At 48.9% G+C, this 21,588-nt stretch overlaps 1 protein-coding gene across 1 annotated transcript in view; it reads right to left on the bottom strand.

The window, feature by feature from the left end:
• Positions 1-297: 297 nt before the first annotated feature.
• ZNF407 (zinc finger protein 407) overlaps positions 298-21,588 on the bottom strand; it is a 381,799-nt gene continuing 360,508 nt past the window's right edge. Inside the window, exon 9 of the mRNA XM_084780282.1 lies at positions 298-2,692. Coding sequence (XP_084636408.1) covers positions 1,353-2,692 — 1,340 coding nt within the window. The 3' untranslated portion in view covers positions 298-1,352. The remainder of the gene's footprint in view (positions 2,693-21,588) is intronic.

The raw sequence follows: 21,588 nt of genomic DNA, 5'->3' as shown, positions 1-21,588 counted from the left end.
GCCCTGGAATGGACAGAGCTCCAGGCAGGAGGCCGGCCCCTGGTGATGCTTCCTCTTGTCACCTCAGGAGGGGATTTAAATGGCACTTGTTCTGACAGAGATGGCTTCCTGTCCTGAACTATGATAGACTGTGCCTGCCTTGCTTGCCAAACACTTACACAATGGCTTTGGGCTGCAGGAGTTGTCTGCTGTACATGAAAGTGGCTGAAACAGAGAGGGAGGAAGTTCCTTGGCTGGTTGGCTGGCTGGACCTTGCAGGCGAGGCCTTGGGTGGCCACTCGGAGTACATCACCACCCTTAGTTTAACACTATAATTTTATTTCAAAGAAAACAACAAGAACAATTTGCCTTTAAGGAATGGAGTTATTTTACAATTTTGAGAGAGAGAGAGCTAGAGGGAGCGTGCGCACACGATGGAATCAGGAAAGCCCAGCAGAGCATAACCGGCCCCAACTGCAGTGGCTCCACCGTGGAGCAGCAGTGCTGGGTGGCAGGGCGAGGCGAAGCTTCCAGTGTAATGCACAACACCGGCCTTCCCATACTCTGAAAGTCACAAATACATCCTTCAAAAATGATAGTGATACAAATATTTGTTATAAAAAGCAATGAATGATACTTTCCAGAGTGGACATTTCATGTACAGACATTATGGTAGGAAATGAATCCAGGGTGAGAATCAACTGTCTCAACCAAGGTGGATTACAACTGAATAAAAATTTCAAGGCTTTTCTCAAACCAGATCAAAAATTTCTCCTGTGCAGAATAGCCATGGCAAAGGGACCACCTAAAATATTTGCAGAGAAAAAATTTATACATAAAATGAATTGACAGGCTTCCTTTGGTCTGGGAACACTATTATATTAAACTTAAAATAACAGTAAAAACCAATGTGTTCACTTCTTCCAGATGTAATCTTGTAGGTCCGATTTTCAATCGGCAGTGGGAGACGATGGAGCTGCAGGGGCAGCAGTGCAGAGGTCTGAGGCTAGGGAAGCTCCCTATTTTCCAGCACAGAACACCAGTTTTTGATGCCAAAACTTTATGGGAGAAAACCCGGGGAAAACTGCTCCTCACCACAGTGGTGCTGGAGGGTCAAGACCATGAGCAGAGGACCCAGTGACCAGCCTGTGGCACATGTTTATCCCACCCACCGACTCTGATTAGGTTGCTAGGCAACCGAGCTGTAGGTTTGGCTCTCTACCTCTCTCTGCTGTCTTTTTAGTGGCCAATGTCACCCCTGCCTGAGGGCCTGCTGCGCATGCCTCTAAGGTAAATGTGACAAGCCAAGCTCAGTGGCCTCTGTGGCAGCCCATGTGGACCTTTGCACACTGTCCTGTGCTGAGCACAGAGCTTCATGCTTCTTGGAGTTCACTGTTTTCTCTGTGGCTCTGTATCACAGTGGCTGCTGGCGAGCCATCCTGGGTATAGATAACCATGCTTGTCAACTGTTCTGTGCTATTTGTGCCCATGGCCTCAGCGCCAAGCGCAGCCCCAGCCTGCAGGATCTCTGGAGAGTTCGCCGTCTCTATCACAGTGTGGGAGTAAAGCCCTGTGTCCTCCTGCACACCAGGAGGCAACTCTGTTACAATGTAGTGAGTGGCACCTTCAGGGAAGCTGCTGTCGGATTCACCCACCATGGCTTGGACCAGCTCTTCTGTCACAATGATCTGTGAGATCTCCCCTTCTGACTCTACCAGGTCCACGTGCTCAGCTGGCACCCGCAGGCCATGAGTCGCAGCCTCCTGCATGAGGAACTGGGAGCCTTCTCCAGCCACCATGTGGACGGCGGCCTCCTCATTCACAATGACTTGGGTGACACCATCCTTCATCAGCTGGCTGGCTGCAGCTGTGTCACATACAGCAAACTGGAGGACTCCCTGAACCATCTTCTTGAAGGCCACCTGGGCTCGCTCCTGAGACGTGATGATAGCTGACGGACGGACAACCTGGGTCAGCACTTCCATGGTGGCAGGGCTCTCCTGGCTGTCGTGGAACAACTGAGTCTCTGTGGCCTCCGCCCTGGCATGACCATGGGCTGCTTCCTGGCTGGGCAGCTGGACCAGCACGTCCCTGTGGCTGGGCCTGCCCTTTTCCTCATGCACCACTCTGCTCTCCACCTCTCCCAGCTCAGTGACAGCACACAGCAGTGCATCTAAGGCCGAGGAGCCATCAGATGGGGGAACCCCAGCCTCAGACAGGCTTAAGACCTCCTGCTTGGTAACCTGCTGTATCACAGCAGCCCCTGGGCTAAGAGCCTCATCCACACTGTGACTTTCCATGGAGCCCCCCATGACCACCACCTGGGTGGCTCCGTCTGCTAGCTGCTCAGGGAGGATGGGTCCAGGCACGACACTGCCCACATGCGACCCGTTCTGACTTGTGGCAATTACCTGCCCGTGTTCTGTGATGTGTAACACCCTGGCCACTTGGCCGGCCATTGCCAGTGTCTGTAGTGTGGCCGCAGCAGTCTCCTCCACAGAAGCATCCAGGGCAAACTCCCCATCATAGCCCTGGATGACGATGACCTGCTGGACCTGCTCAGGGGGCGGAGCCTGCCTCTTGCTGTTTCTCAGGGACCTCTCCTTGACAGGCGACTCCTCTGCCAGGGTGGCTGCAGTGAAGGGGCTGTCTGTCTCCACAAAGGTGGCTCCTTGTCCTTTCAGGCGGCACTCGTAGGACTTGGACACAATGCCTGTGGGAGACAGGGACCAGTCAGAGTGTGGAAAGCAGACATCAGAATTCAAGTTGGACAGCTCTCTGCAGCCTCGGCAAAGCCTGGGTGGCCTCTGCAGAGGCCAAGGAGTTTCTACTAGAGGCATTGGAAAGCTGCTCACTCACGCATACCTTTCCAATCTGCTGGGAGACACACCCCTTTCCGTACTCATGTGACATCTGACTCTGCAGCAGTGTTGGTGTGCAGGAGTCCTGGGTGTTAACACTGTCAACCTGAGGGACAAAGCTCTGGGCACACGTCTGAAGGACCATGTAAGTGAGGCCAGCCTCTGAGCGTGTCTGTGAGGGGTCAGTAAAGCAGGTCAGCTGAGGTGGGGAGCCCCAGCATAACTTCAGAAGGCCTCGAGTGAAGACAGAGGGGACAGTGAGCTGAGCACCCGCACTCACGGCTTCCCAACATCCCTTGCACTGTGGGCGGATGCAAGCTCCTCCACAGCCTGTCCTGCTGAGGGACTGCACCTCTACGCTGCTCAAGGAGTAGGCACTTTGCCGCAGTAGTGAGAAAACTGCTACACTTGGTTCCTCTCCTTTCCAACAGCAAGGACAGTAAGAGCAGCCAGCAGCAGGATCTTTTAACCCAAAGGAAAACCCTTTCCTAGTGCCCAAATATCGAGTACAGTACATTTGCTTAATCAATAAAGATAATGAAAGATTTACATATTAAATTTAAAAAATATATCACCAATAAATGCAGCTGTTAAGAGTTCATAGCAACAATATTTACTGCACCAAAGTGAGAGGTAGCCCGCGTGGCTGCGGTAAGCTGTGTGGCTGGCCACTGTGCCAGGGCCAGGTACAGAAGCACAAACGAAAGGCCTGGGCACCTGCAGGCTGCAAGCAGCACATTCCAGCTGTTCAGTCCAGGTGCCCAGCATGGAAAAGGAGACAGTCACCATAGCCATGTCTGCTGACACTTCCACCGTGGACAAGCACAGCTGCTGAGATGCAGAAGTCATAAGGCCTGTCACCTAGAGGGAAGGCTGAGGCTCCTGGGCGTGCTCACACACCTCTGCTCCGGGATCTGTGCACAGAAACCTGTTGAGAATTGTGATGCGGGGATAACAGAATGAGTGCTTTCCCCATGTCACCCTCAGGTTCCTTTCACTGAGAATGCTGTGGGTCTTATGAAAACATGTAAGGCCCTTGGGGTGTGGTCAGTGCTGATGAAGGCTGAGCTGCTTTGTGGGTGAGGATTGGGCAGGAAGGAAGCACAAGGAGAAACAAGAAGGGACCCGGCACTACCTGGCCTGGGCTGTAACAGGCCAGAGCCAGCAGGCTCAGGCTCTGGCCCGCCAGTCATCCAACTGTTCTATCTGCAGCTTAGGTCTTGGTTTCGAGGCCACAGCCCAGGGATGCGCTGGCTGCGTAGGAAGCCAGGGTGCATGAGCCTGACAGCACCAGCCTGGCTTACGAGAGACATCTTGAGCCCATCTCCCAACAGCAACAGATGGACTGAGGGGAGACCAACCACACTGGATGACCTCAGAGGCCTGCAGCAAGGACAGATGTTGGCACATCTGTACACCTTCATGAACTCATCCAGAAGTCCACAACTCGAGGGTAAGAAGTGCTGGAAACTTTAGGCTTTGTTTCCATAAAGTACAGAATGAGTGAGTTAGAGTTCCTGTTTTCTCCCAGTCCTAACTTTTCAATCAGTTTAAAAATTATCACCACTGCTCCTCCCATCCGTGTCACCCGCACTCGCATTCTGGATACAACTCTCCACACACTCTCCTTCCTACCAAGGAGGCAGGAGCGAGGCTCATATTTACCCTGGAATCCCTGAAAGGCGGCCATTTTGCTCACCACTTTCATGGTGCACTCTAAGAAAGCTTCTTTCTAAAACAAGTTAGTCCTGAGTGCAGGCCCTGGACTGGGCCTTTGGGTAGGAGTGGCAGAAGCTGCCAGTCCTGTCTGCCATGAGGCCATGCCCAGGCCAATTGCTAGACTCCGGACAGCGGTCCTAGATGTCAAAGTATTTGCTGGCTGCTGAATGTTATTTTTGTCTTTGCTGTGGGCCTCAGAAGGGTTTTGGACTTGCATCCATCAGACCAGCTCCACTCCCAGAAGCCCCTTTTACGAGCTCAATTGGTAACCACAGGACACTGTGACAGGAAGATGCCACTCAGACTGGTGCAGTAGGGGATATGGGGAGACAGGACTGTGATATCTTAAGGTCAACTAAACTTCCCCACAAGGTTCTTGAAGTCCGTGAGTCTAGCCAAAAGATAGCTTGCTTTTCCCTCACTCTGATAGCAAGAACGGAGCACAAGTGTGGACCACTAAGTTTGGCGGCTGGAGATGGCTGCAGCTCCTTGGTGCGCCTCTCAGATTTTCACCTGGGGATTGAAGTATTCTGAAGGGCTCTGCGGGGAAGCTGCCTGTGGTTGTGAGCTCTAGTGGCCTCACCCAATCTCCTCCCTACTTTCCAAAAACGAAACAGCGTCTCATTTGCCTAGCACAGTGGTTTGCTCTGTGGACACAGGAGCTCGGATGGTAAGGGTGAGAACGGCGAAAGCCTAAGAGAGTCAGCTCAACCAGGTTCACACGGCTCCCCCTGCCCTCGCGATGTCATCTGAACTTTCACTTGTCCTCAATTTCTTTTCTCTGAGAGGTCAGACTGAGTAAGTCTCTCAAGAGACCCAGCACTGAGGAGCACCACACACCTGACTGCATCTGTGCTTGGATTTGGCTCGGCTTGGCTCCTGATCCATCTGTCATCCACTAGGTCTGACTGCCCTGTCACCTGAGTCTGTCAAGTTTCCTTCTGGTATGCATGCACTTTCATAACCCAGCTATGACTTTTCAGCCTAGGATGCATATTTTGCTTGCCTTCCTTAATTCTGATTTTGATTTGTTTCCACTCATCCTAATTTCAAGGTCACACACAGTGTAATTCAGAGACTGCTACATTCAACTTGCCTGCCCCTAGGGGTTACAAAAGAGGGGAGTACTGCCATTACATTAAACTCCAGGAAGAACCACAGCAGTTGGGGGAAGCGAGAAGTGCACTGCTGTTGGGAGGCAAGAACGGCCGCTTGCCCGAGCACTAGCAACCCACTCCTTACTGGGTGCACAACAGTCCTTCACGTCCCTCACAGCACTGCGAAGTATGAATTCTGAACTACTTGCTCAGTTCATTTGAATCCAGAAATGGGTTAAGCTTCTTCCAGACCATTAAAGTGAACTGTGTGGTTAAATCCTGCTGTCAGCTGGTTCTGGGATGAAGCCTGATGCCACCAACATCTTAACCTCCGGCAGCTAGTCCCCATAGTTCATAAATGTGAGCGCAGGTCCGTCTTTTGATTCAGCAATTTAATAACTTCGAGTGCTGTCACTACTGCTTTGAAAAATAGCACCTATAAAATGTAACAGCCTCAATCAGATTGAAAAAGATTCACCCATTGAAGATTCTTCCATTTCAACCATAATGAATTAATGTGGAGCGATGTAGAAGTTCAAGTGTCATTTAAACGAATGTGAATCTCTACTGTAACTTTAGATTCCAGAATGTACTAGGCACACAAGCTCTTTTTAGCCAATATGGAGTGCAAATGACCACATATAGTGGCATCTGTGGACAGGACACTGCTCAGGTTTTATCCCAGATGGCCTAGCTATCGCTGTAGCTCCAGCAAGCACGCAGATGGTTAACAGCCTGTGGATGCCTGGCTAGCATTTGCACTGTACTTGTTTCTAAAAGGCACGGCTGGACCTCAGGGCAATGAGGGTAGCAAAGTGCCCAAACTCAGTCCTTGTACCTGTTTCCAAGAGGGCAACTACATCATGCACAGGAGTGGGGGATGGAGTTGAAAGGCAGCCCTGCTCACGGCTATAAAGCCCCTTTATTACATATCTGCTCCCACTGCTCCTGTCTTACTGTGCCAGAGTTACCGACTCAGTGGCTAATAAGGGTGGGTTTTGCTCCCCCTCCATGTTTTCAAGGAAGTGATTTGGGGGTCAATCCTTGTTTTGCTAGAACACAGCAATGAAACTGCTGCATCTTGTGGGACAGGGGGCCCAGAGCCGGAGACAAGGGCTCTGTAGGCAGCGCTGCCCAAGCCGCGCTAGGCCTGCCCCTCTGCCAGGCTCCGGGCAGCTACGGAGCTAGCCGTGCACCTGACTCCTTCCTTTGTGTGTGAGCTGCTCTGTGGTTACTGTCATCATCCCCACAGAATAAATACCTTATGCTTTTGTTAAGCTTACATTTAATTAAAATGTACAGAATTTGTGCAGTAAACTCAAATGAAACAAATAAAACAAGGGCCCCCTCTCTTGAAGGCATACGTTGTGAATGAAAAATGTCATTACAGACTAAAAAATTTTGCAGTAAACAGGGCCTACAGAGAGAAGTTTCCCCTGTAATGACATCCATAAAATACACAAATGGCACTTTTAGTACCATCCTGAATATGGCATTTTCTGTGCTCTACACACAATCTAAATGGTTTGATCATAGAGCATAATACTCCATTGGGTTTATAGAACAATCAATGTTCCATAAAATGATGTATTTATCCAATAGTAGGCTCAGCAGTTACTGGTCTATGACATTGCAGGACACAGGCATGGGCCCCTCTCAGCACACACGCTGGCTGTAAAACTTATCTAACATCCACTTCAGCAACTTCATCTCAGCTGTGGCAAGTAATTTGTGGAAGCCTCAGCTTGGCTGAAAAAAAAAAACTTGTAATAAAAATTCATAGAGTTTTCAGGAGAATGAAGGCTGATGACAATAGAAAGGTCACATTGTGTCTGCACTAAAGGGGTCAAAGGTTGTTGGCGGTTCTAAAACTGAAAGTAGATTTCATGCATCGTGTAGCAGATAAAGATGGCATTAAAAAGACGTGTCGTGGGGTGAGATGCCTAACGCCTGCAAGAGCGGTGTTAATATCCTATGTAAACCGCGCTGCAGCTATGAGCCAGCATTTACTTGACACTCGGAGCCTCTGCTGAGCAGACTAAATGTTTGTATGGTGCTAGGGTGTGCTCCAGATTCTGTGGTTTAGAGTGTGTTTTGGTTAAGTCACTAAGGCCTGAAAATGCTGGGCTCTTTCACTGTCATAATTAAAGCACCTTGAATATGAAGTGATCCAAAAAATAATACTTTTCATATAAAAATTTGGGGCACACATGACATTGTGATTCTTAAGCCATGTGTAATTTTTCCTGACTTCCATTTTAAGATGTAATTTAAAAAAGAATGTTAAAAAATCATACTTAATGTCTATTAAAATGAAACAATATTAACAGATTATGCTAATAAATTAGAGCCATATTTTAATGTCACAAAAGCTTATAAGTTTCTCAAGTGAAAGCAGGAAAAATGACAAATTAAAATTCAGTGAAATATAACCTTTTAGAAGTTTAAAGCAGGGAATACATTATTCTCACAATAGCAGTCAGCAATAGTTTAGCCAGTCAAATCCATGTCGATAATTGCTCTGTAATTTATTCATCTTAAAGACAGCGACAATCCCTACCACGGTGCAGGGTGCCCGCTTTCACCCTGCCTTAGCATGAGTGCTTTCCAGGCAACCTGGTCCAGACTGCGCGGGAAGGGCCTTGTCTCTGCACAGCTTCTCACACCACATATATGTAGGGATGCCCTCAAGTTCTCACACTACATATATGTAGGGATGCCCTCAAGTTCTCGTCAGAAGACGCCAGCCCGGTGCTGTAGAGCTTGTCTGAGCTGGGATAAGAATGATGGTAGGCTGGGAGAAACTTCTTGGCCTTGCATGCCAGTGAGTAGGGTGTAACTTTTTTTTTTCTTGAGAATATAGGTTCGTCAGTATCTCATGCCCATTATCTCAAGAGTTAGAAAACCATATTCTGGCCAGGGTTATTAAAAGTTATATAGAACAAGCAGGGTAACTGAGATACAAAATTAATAATTATGTTTAGCCCTTTATGTTCTTGGTAAACGTGGCCATCACAACAACGAGGCTTCAGAGCCCAGGCTGTTTTGAAGCTAAGGTGAGCCTCAGTGGCAGGGCTCACCTCAGCGTGTGTGATGTGTACACAGCCATGGCTACACCCTCCTCACAGGAGGCATATGCATGCATAGGCACAGCCTCAACAATAGTGAAGGTCTCTGCTTCCCGAGTGACAAGAGAAATTACCATGATGTAAGAAACTAGCTGAAGCTAAGCCACTGAGCATCTTTTCAGATACAAGCCCAAATATCAAACTGCACAATGCATCAGAGCAAGTTTCAGCGAAGGGCACACACAACGCACCAGGACCAGCGCACAGGGCACCACATGGCTCAACTCCTTTTTCTTAAGCACCATCAGTATTATACTTTGTGCTGGCAGTGACAGAGATGATTATGGAAGACCTCTGAAAAGAATTCTAAGATATCCAGAAAAAAAATGAAGAATAAATTTTATCTCAAGTTGGAAATATATACTTGTTCAGGTTTCTAACTTTACCAAGAATAGTCTCTGTGGGTCCAGGTATTTCCACGGGCACTGAAGAGTGACAAACAATAAAAGACAATATTTTACCTTTAAGGAAATTCTGTACTATATCAGACCCTTAGGTATATATTATCACTTTCATGCATGAGGATCTGGCAGTAATGGGAGCTGGGCACACAAATCTCACTCAGCAAGGTGAGAATGTGGCCTTTAAGGTTCTCTGGCCAGGCTTGGGGGGGGAGGTGAGGGGAGGCAATGGTTAACTGTTTCTCTGCTGAGAAGACTCTGTGAGCTGTATCAATATATCATGAAATGCCAACTATATACTTTGGAAATTCCACTTGATGACAGAAATAGTGTCATCAAGTTTCTCGCAGTGATGAAATGGCACTTTAAAGTTAGACTGTAAAGGGCTCTGATCTTGTCATTTACTCACGAAGAGCACTTCTTTAAAACAGCCAGGTGATTTACCAGCAGAACGCTCAAAAGCCTCAAGTCATTCCAACAAACCAATGGAGAGGTAGTGGGGAGTCCAGGCAGGTGTGAAAACAGGGGAGGGACAGGTAGTGGGGGAGTCCAGGCAAGTGTGAGCACAGAGGAGGGACAGGAAGTGGGGAGCCCAGGCAGGTGTGAGCACAGGGGAGGGACAGGAAGTGGGGAGCCCAGGCAGGTGTGAGCACAGGGGAGGGACAGAAAGGTAGTGGGGAGCCCAGGCAGGTATGAGCACAGGGGAGGGACAGGTAGTGGGGAGCCCAGGCAGGTGTGAGCATAGGGGAGGGACAGGTAGTGGGGAGCCCAGGCAGGTGTGAGCACAGGGGAGGGACAGGAAGTGGGGAGCCCAGGCAGGTGTGAGCACAGGGGAGGGACAGGTAGTAGGGAGCCCAGGCAGGTGTGAGCACAGGGGAGGGACAGGTAGTAGGGAGCCCAGGCAGGTGTGAGCACAGGGGAGGGACAGGTAGTGGGGAGCCCAGGCAGGTGTGAGCATAGGGGAGGGACAGGTAGTGGGGAGCCCAGGCAGGTGTGAGCACAGGGGAGGGACAGGAAGTGGGGAGCCCAGGCAGGTGTGAGCACAGGGGAGGGACAGGTAGAAGGGAGCCCAGGCAGGTGTGAGCACAGGGGAGGGACAGGTAGTAGGGAGCCCAGGCAGGTGTGAGCACAGGGGAGGGACAGGTAGTGGGGAGCCCAGGCAGGTGTGAGCACAGGGGAGGGACAGGAAGTGGGGAGCCCAGGCAGGTGTGAGCACAGGGGAGGGACAGGAAGTGGGGAGCCCAGGCAGGTGTGAGCACAGGGGAGGGACAGGAAGTGGGGAGCCCAGGCAGGTGTGAGCACAGGGGAGGGACAGGTAGTAGGGAGCCCAGGCAGGTGTGAGCACAGGGGAGGGACAGGAAGTGGGGAGCCCAGGCAGGTGTGAGCACAGGGGAGGGACAGGAAGTGGGGAGCCCAGGCAGGTGTGAGCACAGGGGAGGGACAGGTAGTGGGGAGCCCAGGCAGGTGTGAGCACAGGGGAGGGACAGGAAGTGGGGAGCCCAGGCAGGTGTGAGCACAGGGGAGGGACAGGAAGTGGGGGAGCGGAGCCCATGCTTGCCCCTGTACAGGGGACCTGTCACACCCTAGACATGGGGTGCATGGGGCCAGGAGTCTGGTCTGTGTCAGGTGTTCACATCTTCCTGGGCTGCCTCCCTGGGAACATGGACTGCTGGGGACCAAGGCTCGCCTGTTCCTGCACACCACCACCTGGGTAAACATTCTTGCCAAGAGCTGGGAACAGGAGGTGGCACCTTCCCTCCTTCCCACAAGGGAAGTGAGAGGCCTGAGGAGGAGCTACACCATGCCAGCCCACAGGAGTCCTTCTGAAGATCTGCAAGCTCTTCCTGGTGGACAGCACCCATCTGCTCACTGTAAGCCTACCTGGGTTTGACTTCACTTAACGAGTACAGGTTTTCTTTTCTGCTTTATGAAATCAGAAAATTAAGAAGCCCAACGACCTTTTCCGAAGTGTCCTCTGACAGTTTATAAATGCTCAGTACAGATAACACAACATCGGGAGACAAGGCCTATTTTTCAAAAGTTGTACGCATTACACATACCTTAGAATTATGTAAATATGAAGCTTAGCCAGTGCTGCTGGAGGGCATGCCTCTCACAGGCTGACTTCAGAGGGCTAACAAAGCAGATTCAGCTGTCTCCCCTTTGTTTCCTGGCAAGCCCTACGAGAAGATCGCGTTCCCTTTCCTAGTCAGGTCCCTATCTCCTCCATATTATACTATCCTGCTATCTTTCCTGAGGAAATGAGAGGAAACAGACATTTGTCTTCATTGCAGACATTTTTGTATGAAGGTAAAAAGCAAACCGCTTCCCAGCAACAGCACAGGGGCACCATTAAAATCAAATTTACAGTAAACAGAACCTACAGCTGGGGTAAAACACTAACTGTTAGTATTTTAATTATCTGCAAAGCTCTTGGAGGTCGAACATCTGCTCCTAGCCAAATGACAGCAGCTGCTGATGCACACTCAAGACAGTGCGAGTTTCTTCCCCACATCTTAAAGTGAGTCATATGGGCTTGGCACATGGCCACCTTTCCTCTTGATCTGGCTGGGTGAGGGGACACAGGTGTCGCCTGGGGGACAGTCCTGCAAAGTCTGATCTCACCACAGGGAAGCCATCCCAAACCCACACAAATCCCTGGTCCTGTGACGTGAACACATTAGAGACAATGCCAGGCTCACTCTGGCCTGTGGTAGCCAGCAAGGCTGTTGAAGCAGCTGCAGCAGCCTAAGGGACGGGCACCCTGGGAGGACGGCCACCCGTGCTGGAACAGTGAGGAGGACTGTACTGGACAGAGGCCACCAGTCCCCAAGAGGCACAACCCAGGTGGGTGCAGCTCAGAGCTCTGGTTTAACTAGGGGAGGCTCATGCTATTCCATTGGCCCCTTACACTGTCAGGTGCAGGGCCAGGACTGGCAGGTGCTGCCATGGTTGGCATGGAAAGCGTAATGTTTCCTTTTTAACTAATGGATGTTGAAATCTTTACTTTGTCTTAAAAAAAAAAACTATGTTTCCTTCCCATCTAAAATTCTCTCTCTCTCTCTCTCTCTCTCTCTCTCTCTCTCTCTCTCTCTCTCTCTCACACACACACACACACACACACACACACACACACACACACACACACACATACACACACACACACACTATCTGGGCCCTGGGCCCTGGGCCCTGGAGAATAATATACACATGGGCTAATAAAATTTGAAGTTGATTTAAAAATTCAAACAAAAGACAAACCATGAGGCTTAAACTCTGAAATCAGAGAAACAAATAAAAACTAACTTACAATTCCAACGGCCAAGTGCTGATACTCCATAACAAGTGTTTGCAGACACGGACAAGGCAGATTCAGGAGAAGCCTTAGAAAAAACAGTGCAAACCCCAGGCAAGCAGTGACCCAAGGACACTGTGCTCTTGTCCCACTTGGTGCAGGTGTGCATGTCTGAGATTCTTCAGGATGCTGGCCACATGCCTGCATGCAGGTACAGCACCTGATGGGTCAAGAGATGATAGTTTTGGGCTACTTTGTTTTGGCAGTGTGCATGGCAGGCTAGAGCCTTTCAGCAAGCTTCCAAGGATGTGCACATTTAAAGTAGAGTGAAACATAGAATGCATTGGGTGTAGATCATTGGCTATCCACAGGGCCACGCTGGTCCACTCTCATGCTCAAGGGTGGGAATGTAACACTATTTTCTTAAACTACTGTTAAGTTCATGAAGGTGTTCAAAAGCTTCGCTAAACAGGAGTTTGCCTTTTACTCACAAGAACTTACAAGGAGTGGCGTGTTGTCAGGAAAGCAAGTAATGTATTCCCTAGCATTAGTTTTCCAAAGAGGCAAAGGCACAAGACAACACCCAGCTAGCAGTAGAGGCTGCTACTCTCTAAAATGTTTATATGGCTGGTTAACCCTTCAGGTTCTGCAGGTGTGCAATCGAGGCTACACACACAAGCAGGCGCACACCAGCACACACACAGCTGCAGAGGGACTGGCTAGGCTTTTGGATTTCACTGCGCTTCTCACACTGCCCATTCAGAAGTCTTGTGTACACACCCATCAAAGGTGCAAGTGTGTAAGAGGGCAGGTGAGGCATGGATATTAACAGGAAAAGAGCCTCTGTACACCAACGACAGGTGCTCTCTGAAGTCCTGACAGAGCTTCAGCCACACTTGTACACTCTTGACTCCCTGCGCATGTTCTGACTTTGTATTTCCCTGCACAGGGTAATGGGAGCTGTAGCAGCTTAAAAACGTCCATGGCTCAGTGGAGCCCCAGTGCCTGCCCCCTACCACCCCATAATGCAGACCGAGCCCATCATTTTACTTAACTAACTGATGGAAAACAAACCACACCACTGCCCATTCCGAGATCCTAAAGGAAGTCAGATGGCAGAAAAAGGAACCGCATACTGAGAAAGGTGAGCGCGCACAGTGAAACCATTAGCATGGTGATATCTGAAATTTTCTACTCAAACATGCAAGGACATAACCGACACTTGCATGGAGCCACACACGCATCATCACATGGGACATTATCGTCAAGCCATTCTCTTAGGCTTAGAAAGGCAGCATTCTGGTTATGGGGGAAATACAGGCTCCCTGTGCTCTGGGTTTGCCCAAGAGGGCCAGCTCTCCCTGACAGCCTCAGTGAACTGTGGCTAAGAAAGCTGGGACAGATGCTGACTCCCTAGCTAATGCTGTGGCTGTTCCTGAAACAGTTACCTCTAACCTGAGCACCTTATGCCTTCTGCTGTCACCCAGAGACTGTGGCAGGGTAACCTGGTAATTTGAAAGTTAGCAAATCCTCAGATATTACAGCGTACTATAGAGTTTTCTAAACTTTAAAATCTTGGGGTCTCAATACATAAAGTGGGGACAATAGTATTAATGGGCTGTGAAGGGTCTATGGGAGAGTCCAGGTATGATATTCAGTACTGTGCTTGATGTGTGGACAGAGCTCCATCAGGATCAGGCTTTATTGCTATGCGTAGGGTAGTGGAGTACAGCTGTATCTATATAACTTGAGATTAGTATATAATGCGCATATGGAACAAACTTAGATGACTAATATTGGAAGTATGTCACACACATGTAAAATAATTTCATGTGAAACACACAAAGTCCTATAATCAAAGGCTTTTAAAAGCTGCTGAAAGAAGACTGGGAAAGGGATTTCAAAGTCTTAGCTGCCAGGACAATTACTACAGTGACATGGCCGCATGGCTATAACTACTGAGGCTCAGGAGGGAAGAATATGCATGCACTGCAGGTTACACGCTGGCTCCTGAGAGGAACACTGTTAAACAGCTTGGGACTTTAAAACTGCACAGGAGTCTTAGATTCCGGTACATGGACACCGATTAGAAAAGAGGTACATGAAGTAGAGAAAGTGGCTCTGGAGGGCAAACATGAGAGCAAAGGGAAGACAGGGGAATGAACTTTGATCCAGGAATTAAAGCATCATGCTTGGCACTTGTATTACAACAGGTGGGAAACCGGGTTTGGGATATTATAAGGAGCCCTCAAAGCAGGGGCGCTCATGTCCTGTTAACACAACAGGGAGCTGGGGTCATATTGAATGTATCTAAGCCTATCAGACAGGCATTTTGAGGGCTAACACTTTTGAGGTTGGGCTCTGTCTGATCAGGAGGCTGGACAGCTTCAGTCAAGGCACTCAGCTGCGCTCCCAGGGCAGGTGTATAAGTCTAGGTTCAGCCCTGGACACCTCAGCCTACTAGGTAGGTGATACTCAGCCCCCTCAAAAGCAAACCAAATGTTAACTCTGCAGACACAAGACATCTGCATGAAATGTCCAGGCCCCTAATATGGAAGATGCTTTTCAACACTCTATTCCAGGTGCAATTGTGTGATGTAGCAGCTGACCGTGAGACTCTGGTAAACAAAGTCCAAGGAAAAAAGGTACCCAGTCTTAGTGGGAGTTGTCTAGATTTGTGATGAGGTATTGAGAGAAGCATTTCCTGGCTCTCGCAGGAAATGACTGACAGCTTGCCTGGCAATAACTGGGCGTCAATAGCCCAGGCCTGGCTGGCAGAGAGCTGTCCCTTGGTACTCTGGCTCAATGGTGCTGCCACCCGTTGAGCCCTCTCTTTCTCCCATTCTCACAGAGCATTTGTCTAGGGAGCTGATGTCCCCTCTGACTTGTCCTCTACATCCTCCTTTATAGTCACTGCGTCTTGGGCGACTTTGGTGGTTCAGTAGCCCTGGGTGATTTGTGGTGAGAAGGGAAAGCAGAGGCTCCTGAACGTGAGTGACAGTCTAGGTGTAGCGCAGGCTTTTGAGAGACTTGCTGGGACAGAGCCTAGAAAGACAGAGTGGGTGGACGGTATGCCAAGTGGGACGGTCATCCTCACATGAAAAAAAAAAGGCCAAATTCAGAGACAAAGGCAGGTGAAGGCGAAGTGGAGGAGCTCCATGCTCCACATGGTTATCCCGAGCCCCAGGAGAGTAGACTCCTGGCTCTATGAGGAGGTGTTGGGGCACCTGGAAGGCAGATGAAGTGATCAAGCAGGCATGCAATGTACGGTCAATGCCAAGTGGTTCTGAACTGTGGGGTGAGAGTGTCCAGAAAGCACCTCCGAGGACGGAGCTCTTAGGACCCTTGGGCCCACATGGCAGAGGAAGTCAAGTGTCAGGTGGAGCCCTGACTAACACCTGGATCCCATCATAAGAGTCCAAGGGTGACTTACACCTTGGTGGGTAGGTAGGAGCTCTGTAAATAGAGAAGCCTGTGAAGTCACCATCTCAGGTGGCTTGGATGAGCACATTACTGAAGCTTAGAGGGTATAGGTAGTGGTCCCAGGCACAAGCCCATTTAATGCATCAGAAATGAGACTAATGTTTGAGCAGGACTGCCTTCCTGGAGTGGGGGCTGTGGTCACTCCTCGCCGTTCACAGAGCAAATTCTCTGGTTCTAGGATGACTCGTGGATGTGAAGACTGCTTCCTGCCCATCACAAACGCTCAAGGACAGTGCCTAGTAGATTTCCTTGAACATTAGAGGCAGGATGTCCTATGTCAAAACATACTGGGCAACTGTCAGCTTGACGTAGAGCTGAGAGCACGAAAGGGCTCAGGAGCAGACCTGGGTGGTGGTGGGAGGAGCCCTGCCGCTTGGGTTCTTGCCTGCTGTGGTGGGGAAGGACGAAGGGTGGACCCTTGGTAAACTCCAATGCAGCTCTCCCCGGATTCTGGAGCTAGACCATGGCAACCGGAGAGAAACACTCCTCCCAGTGACAGATCTTGCTCAGTGACAGGGCAACAGTGGCTAAAGCAGATCATCTCCCTTATGACCCGGGTTATTAAGAAGTCACTGTACATCCACAGCTGCCTGCTGTGAGTGGATTCTACTGGGATCACCAATTATAAAGTAGAAAGGCCTTGGAATGGGCCATCATCATCTAGAAATGGGACTTCTGGGATCTGGCTGGAGCCTGCATAAGTTGCTCGGGTTGGATGTGGCCACGCTGTACCCATTAGCAGACATGCAAAGTCAGGGGTTTAAAATGAATCTAAGTGAGGATTTCTTTAAAAGGCCAAACATGTACTTTCTTTGAACAAAACTGGTACAAAATTACTTATGGAGCTATGAGGAGAGAATGTCTCCAAACAATAGAGTTGGACATGGAAAGATTAGGGTCATGAAGAATGACGACAGAAGATTACTTTTTATAGGAAAGAACTCTAAACAATTTCAGATCTTCAGTGGGGTTCAAAGCCAGTATTGAAACAGGTTTTTAGTAAGTTCTCTGTTACCCAGTGTACTGTTCTTCAACGGTACATGCTCAGGCTTTGGCTTAATTTATATTACTAATTTAATTGTCTTGGATTGTTTATTATCTTAACTATTCAACAAACACCAACACTGACAGTCTACTATATCCACAAGTCAAATATGAACTATAAAAACTTTGGTGTGGCCAGGCGGTGGTGGTGCACGCCTTTAATTCCAGCACTCGGGAGGCAGAGGCAGGCGGATCGCTGTGAGTTCGAGGCCAGCCTAGTCTACAAAGTTAGTCCAGGACAGCCAAGGCTACACAGAGAAACCCTGTCTTGAAAAAACCAAATAAATGAATAAATAAATAAATAAATAAATAAATAAAAACTTTGGTGTGTAAGGAATTAATAATCTATTAGAATAACTCACATCATCAAAGGTAGGAACCGGGGAAGAACCACAGAAACCCTGCAGCTTGAAGGATGAGCAAGGATTTTTCTAGGCAGTAATAAATAGTGGAGAAATCCTGTATTATTCTAAGCAGATGACAGCCCTGTAAGCAGTTTGGCTGGGTGAAAGGTTGTGGCCTGCGGTAAGGAAGACAGGGACAGAGTGAGGAGGTAGGAGATGATTGGGTATGAAATGTCTAGGGAGGAGCTTGAACTTAGGGATCCGATGGTCACAGGAAGCACTGTGAATGTAGGCGAGGAAGTGCAGCTGAACGTCTGTTGCCAGAAGGGAACGGATGGGATGGCGCAGGTCCCTTCTGGTGCTCCTCTTTGGGCTGGCACTACACTTGGAGGCCTGTGTGGCTGCATAGGTAAGGAGAATAAAGACACTTTAACTTGCCTGCTTCCTGGAGTCCTGTCGGTAAGCTCCCTCCCTGCAAGCTTTCAGCACACTTACTCTGTTTGGCTCAAGCATTCTTTCTATATGTTCCCCCTGTAGGGAACCTTGGAAGCTGGTTTGGGGCACCCCAAGACCAAGTTCTCAGCACAAAGATTTATTTGCCCCAGAGGGACAGGGATAAGGGACAAGGAGCTAGAGGAAGAGGGGGAAGGGGACGGGGACAAGAGAGAGGGCAGGAGAAGGACAAAGGGCTGCTCTGGATAGACACGAGACAGACTTGCAAATGGCAGTTCATAACGGTAAAAGGAAACCGCTGAGTCAGAACGAGGTGTTCAGTTTTAATTTGGCATGTTAATTGGGTGAGCCAAAGGGGTGTTTTGATTGCTGGGCCTTGGTAGTCAGCCTCAGGAGGAGGAAGTGGCCAGATAAAGGACTGGACCTGAAGGCTAGCTTTAGGGACTCAGTCTAAGGGGTTTTAGCAAGGCAGAGGGGAAGGGGAGTAGGGCTAGGCCTGCCAGCGCCATGTTTGCCATGCTCAGGCTGGCTGGAGAAGGAAACTGGATTGTTCTGCAAGTACTTGGCACAATGTGTGGCACACTGCAGATTTATGACAGAAAAGAGGGAGGGTAAAGTGCGCTACTGTGTAGCAAGGACAGGAACAGCAGAGCAAGGGCTGCTTGAGGCACTCGGCTAAGCTTTGACCCACCTTTTTCGGATAGAGACAAATACAGTGGGAAGCAGGGGCTGTGGACGGTGGGAAAGAGGAGGAAGGACAACTTGCTAAGATATCCAAGGGCTGGCAGAAAGAAGAAGCTCATGGTACCCAAGCCGGGAGCAGCCCTCGGCGCCCCTGTGGCTGCTTTAGTCCCGACACCCACGTGTTTTCACAGTCCTCTTCTTGGGGTCCCTCTTTCCCTCTCTTTTGCCTGCCTGAGTGGATGTGGAGCTGAAGGGTGTCCCGCACTATTATAACAAACCCAAGGCCCATTTACACTCTACGCAGCCCTGTCTCCTGGAGCACGAGGGCTTGAGGTGCTCTTAGCTCGTTTCTGAAAGCTAGAGCAGTGCCTACTCAGGACATGCTCACCCACATGGACAGCAGCACACAATACTGCCCATGTGACTAGGTATCACGGAGTATTAATGTTTCCATTCTCAGTCCCACTCCTTTGGTTGCCTCAGGTTTATGTCTGAATGTAAAGAAACATTCAATTTAACATGTAAGTTTTCGGGAGTAATATTTATATAAACAAGCACACTATTTTCTAAGTAGGTGCATACTAACAGTACACTCTCATGGCTTATAATTTAAAATAAAACAGACATTTCTCACATAACTAAAAAAAAATTTATGAAAACAATGCAAGTGGGGTTTCTAAAAGACCATGGAAGACCTACCACAGTTGATAAGAAAAACTTGCACAATAGTGTGCACCTGTGACGCATGCTTGCTTCCTGTGGGAGAGCTAGGGAGGGGTGTCCAGCCAGCTTTGGTCTTGGGGCAAAGCCGGGCTCTGTTAGACTGCACATGTGGTTATCCCCGAGTCCACTCTCAGCACTACAGGCTAACTAAAGCTGCGGTCACCCAGCCAGTGAGTGGAGGAGGAAAGAGAAGAAGACTGAATAAGAGACGTGAGAGACACAAAGGACTCCAGAGTCAGGGCCAACCAAAGGTACTGGTTGTGGGGCATGGGAGGCAAAAAGACAGTGAGGAACAATCTGATGCTAAAAAGAGACCGGGAAGACAGAGACTAGATTTTTGGAAGGCTCCCATACCATTAGAAAGACCACAAAATTCATCCCTCAAAGGAGTGCGCTGCTGTGAATGGCAGGGGTAGGGTGAGCACCCAGGCCTTTCCCCCTGTAGTCAAGCCACCATTGGGACAGTACCGCAGCAATCCTGCTCTGGCCACTGACCTTTATGTCACATGGTCAGTGCATAGTGAACATATGTCCCATTCTATGTAATATCAGAAGACAGGCTCATTAACAGAAGCCTGAAATGGGAAACCTGAGATGCTAGTCTCCAACTGTGGCACTTCTCCTGTGTACCTTTACTTCCGTCCACTATTACAGGGTGTCAAGTGTTCTGCTGAACACAAATGCTCTGTTCTTTCTTGGAGTAGCAAGGCAGTCAGAATGACAGTGCTGAATTAATTCCTCATTTGCTGGCTGAAAGAAACTCAAAGCTAGATTGCCAAAGGGCAAAACAGAGAGAGTGGCACTATATATCTGAGCTTTTATATGTGTCCATCTGATGACTGTGTGCGTGTCTGCATTATGCTGGAGACCTAACCGCCATCTCAGTAATTTACAGAGTCCTTTGGAAGTATTACAAAGATAGCTGGAAATTTTAGAAATTCTAAACGGACTCATGGATAGATTCCTGTGAAAAAAAGAAGAGCATGCCTCCTAGGAAATCCTCCATCAGAGGCTTGCCTGACAAAGCTGCCACCTGACACAGGTTGCCAGCACTGACTGTGACCAAGGCTGCCAAGATGAAACCTCAGGTGTCCCACCAGTTGCTTTCACTGGAGGCACCACTATTTTGGTGTGCAGAGTGACTTTTGTGTGCTGGTTTCCCCTGTGATTAGTTGACACCCATTGGCTAGAATAATGCCTGCTCCAAGTCTGTCCTGCTCATAATTGGACCACCAAACCATCCACTAGCCATGCATAACCAGTTTCCATCCATATATAAACACCAGTTAATCCTTACAACTACAACTTGGCTGAACACACAGGTTCTCTAGTGTCTGCTAATTGTATTCAAGTTTTTGTTTTATTGCATAGATTTTAAAATTTGTATGTGTTGAAGCAGGATTCTAAGTGTCCTATAAGAAGTACTAATATTTTGCTTGAATTTTGGATATATTATTCCTAAGGAACACATATTTTCTCCTTCAAAATACTTTCCAACCTACCAAGAAACTACCATGAGCATGACAGGTTATTTGACTCAACAACTCAGCTTGAATTCGTGAAGGCCAGAAGCTAGGGTATGCCCGGGAAACAAACGCCTGATTCCCACAGGCAATTTAGCATAAGACTTTCGTTCATGACTACACAGAAACACTCCCGCCCGCCCAGAGAAGGGGAGGTAGGGAGGCTTTTAAGTCTTATATTCAGCTCTAGAAAAAATTAACAGCAGGAATTGAGTAAATGTTCCCTTAGATACTGTGGGTGCTAAGTCAAGGGAGACGATGCACTCTGCCTTTAACAGGCTGGCAGACCCTGTGCAAAGGAGGCAGGAAGCCTTGCTGCTGCTGATCACTGAAAGGCTACATGGTGATTTCACAGTCGAACTGTCTGATGGCAAGCAGATTATCAGAACAATTGAACTTTCCCCTAGAACTTTCAAATACATGACACTAAACATGAAGAAACAGTGTCTGAAGTGAGCTGGGTCTCACAGCTTCATGGCTTCCAAGAGCTGTGGTTTCTAGGTGTGGTTTCAATGGTAGGGTTAAGTGTGGCCAGGCCCTCCAGCTGTAGAATTCTGCTACTACAATTCCTCACCACACATACAAAGACTCTTCTACTTATCGAGGAGGAACACATTTCATTTCTCATCCAGACATATCGCTGATAATGCCATCTTACTTACTTTCTAATTTGCTGAAATACAATTTGCAAATGGCAGGATGACTGTCCTGTAGCTGGTGTGGCAGGCCCAGACAGGCTCTGGGGAGTGACCAGGCAGCTGTCAGTCTCTGCCTCACACACCAGGCCCATGACGGTCTTGAACAGAAGAGTCTTAGGTTACACGGAACAATAATGGCCCTGTCTTACTGAACCA

Source organism: Acomys minous (genome assembly GCF_964271855.1).
Source record: "Acomys minous genome assembly, chromosome: 4".
NCBI lineage: Eukaryota > Metazoa > Chordata > Mammalia > Rodentia > Muridae > Acomys > Acomys minous.
This window is presented reverse-complemented; position numbering and strand designations above follow the sequence as displayed.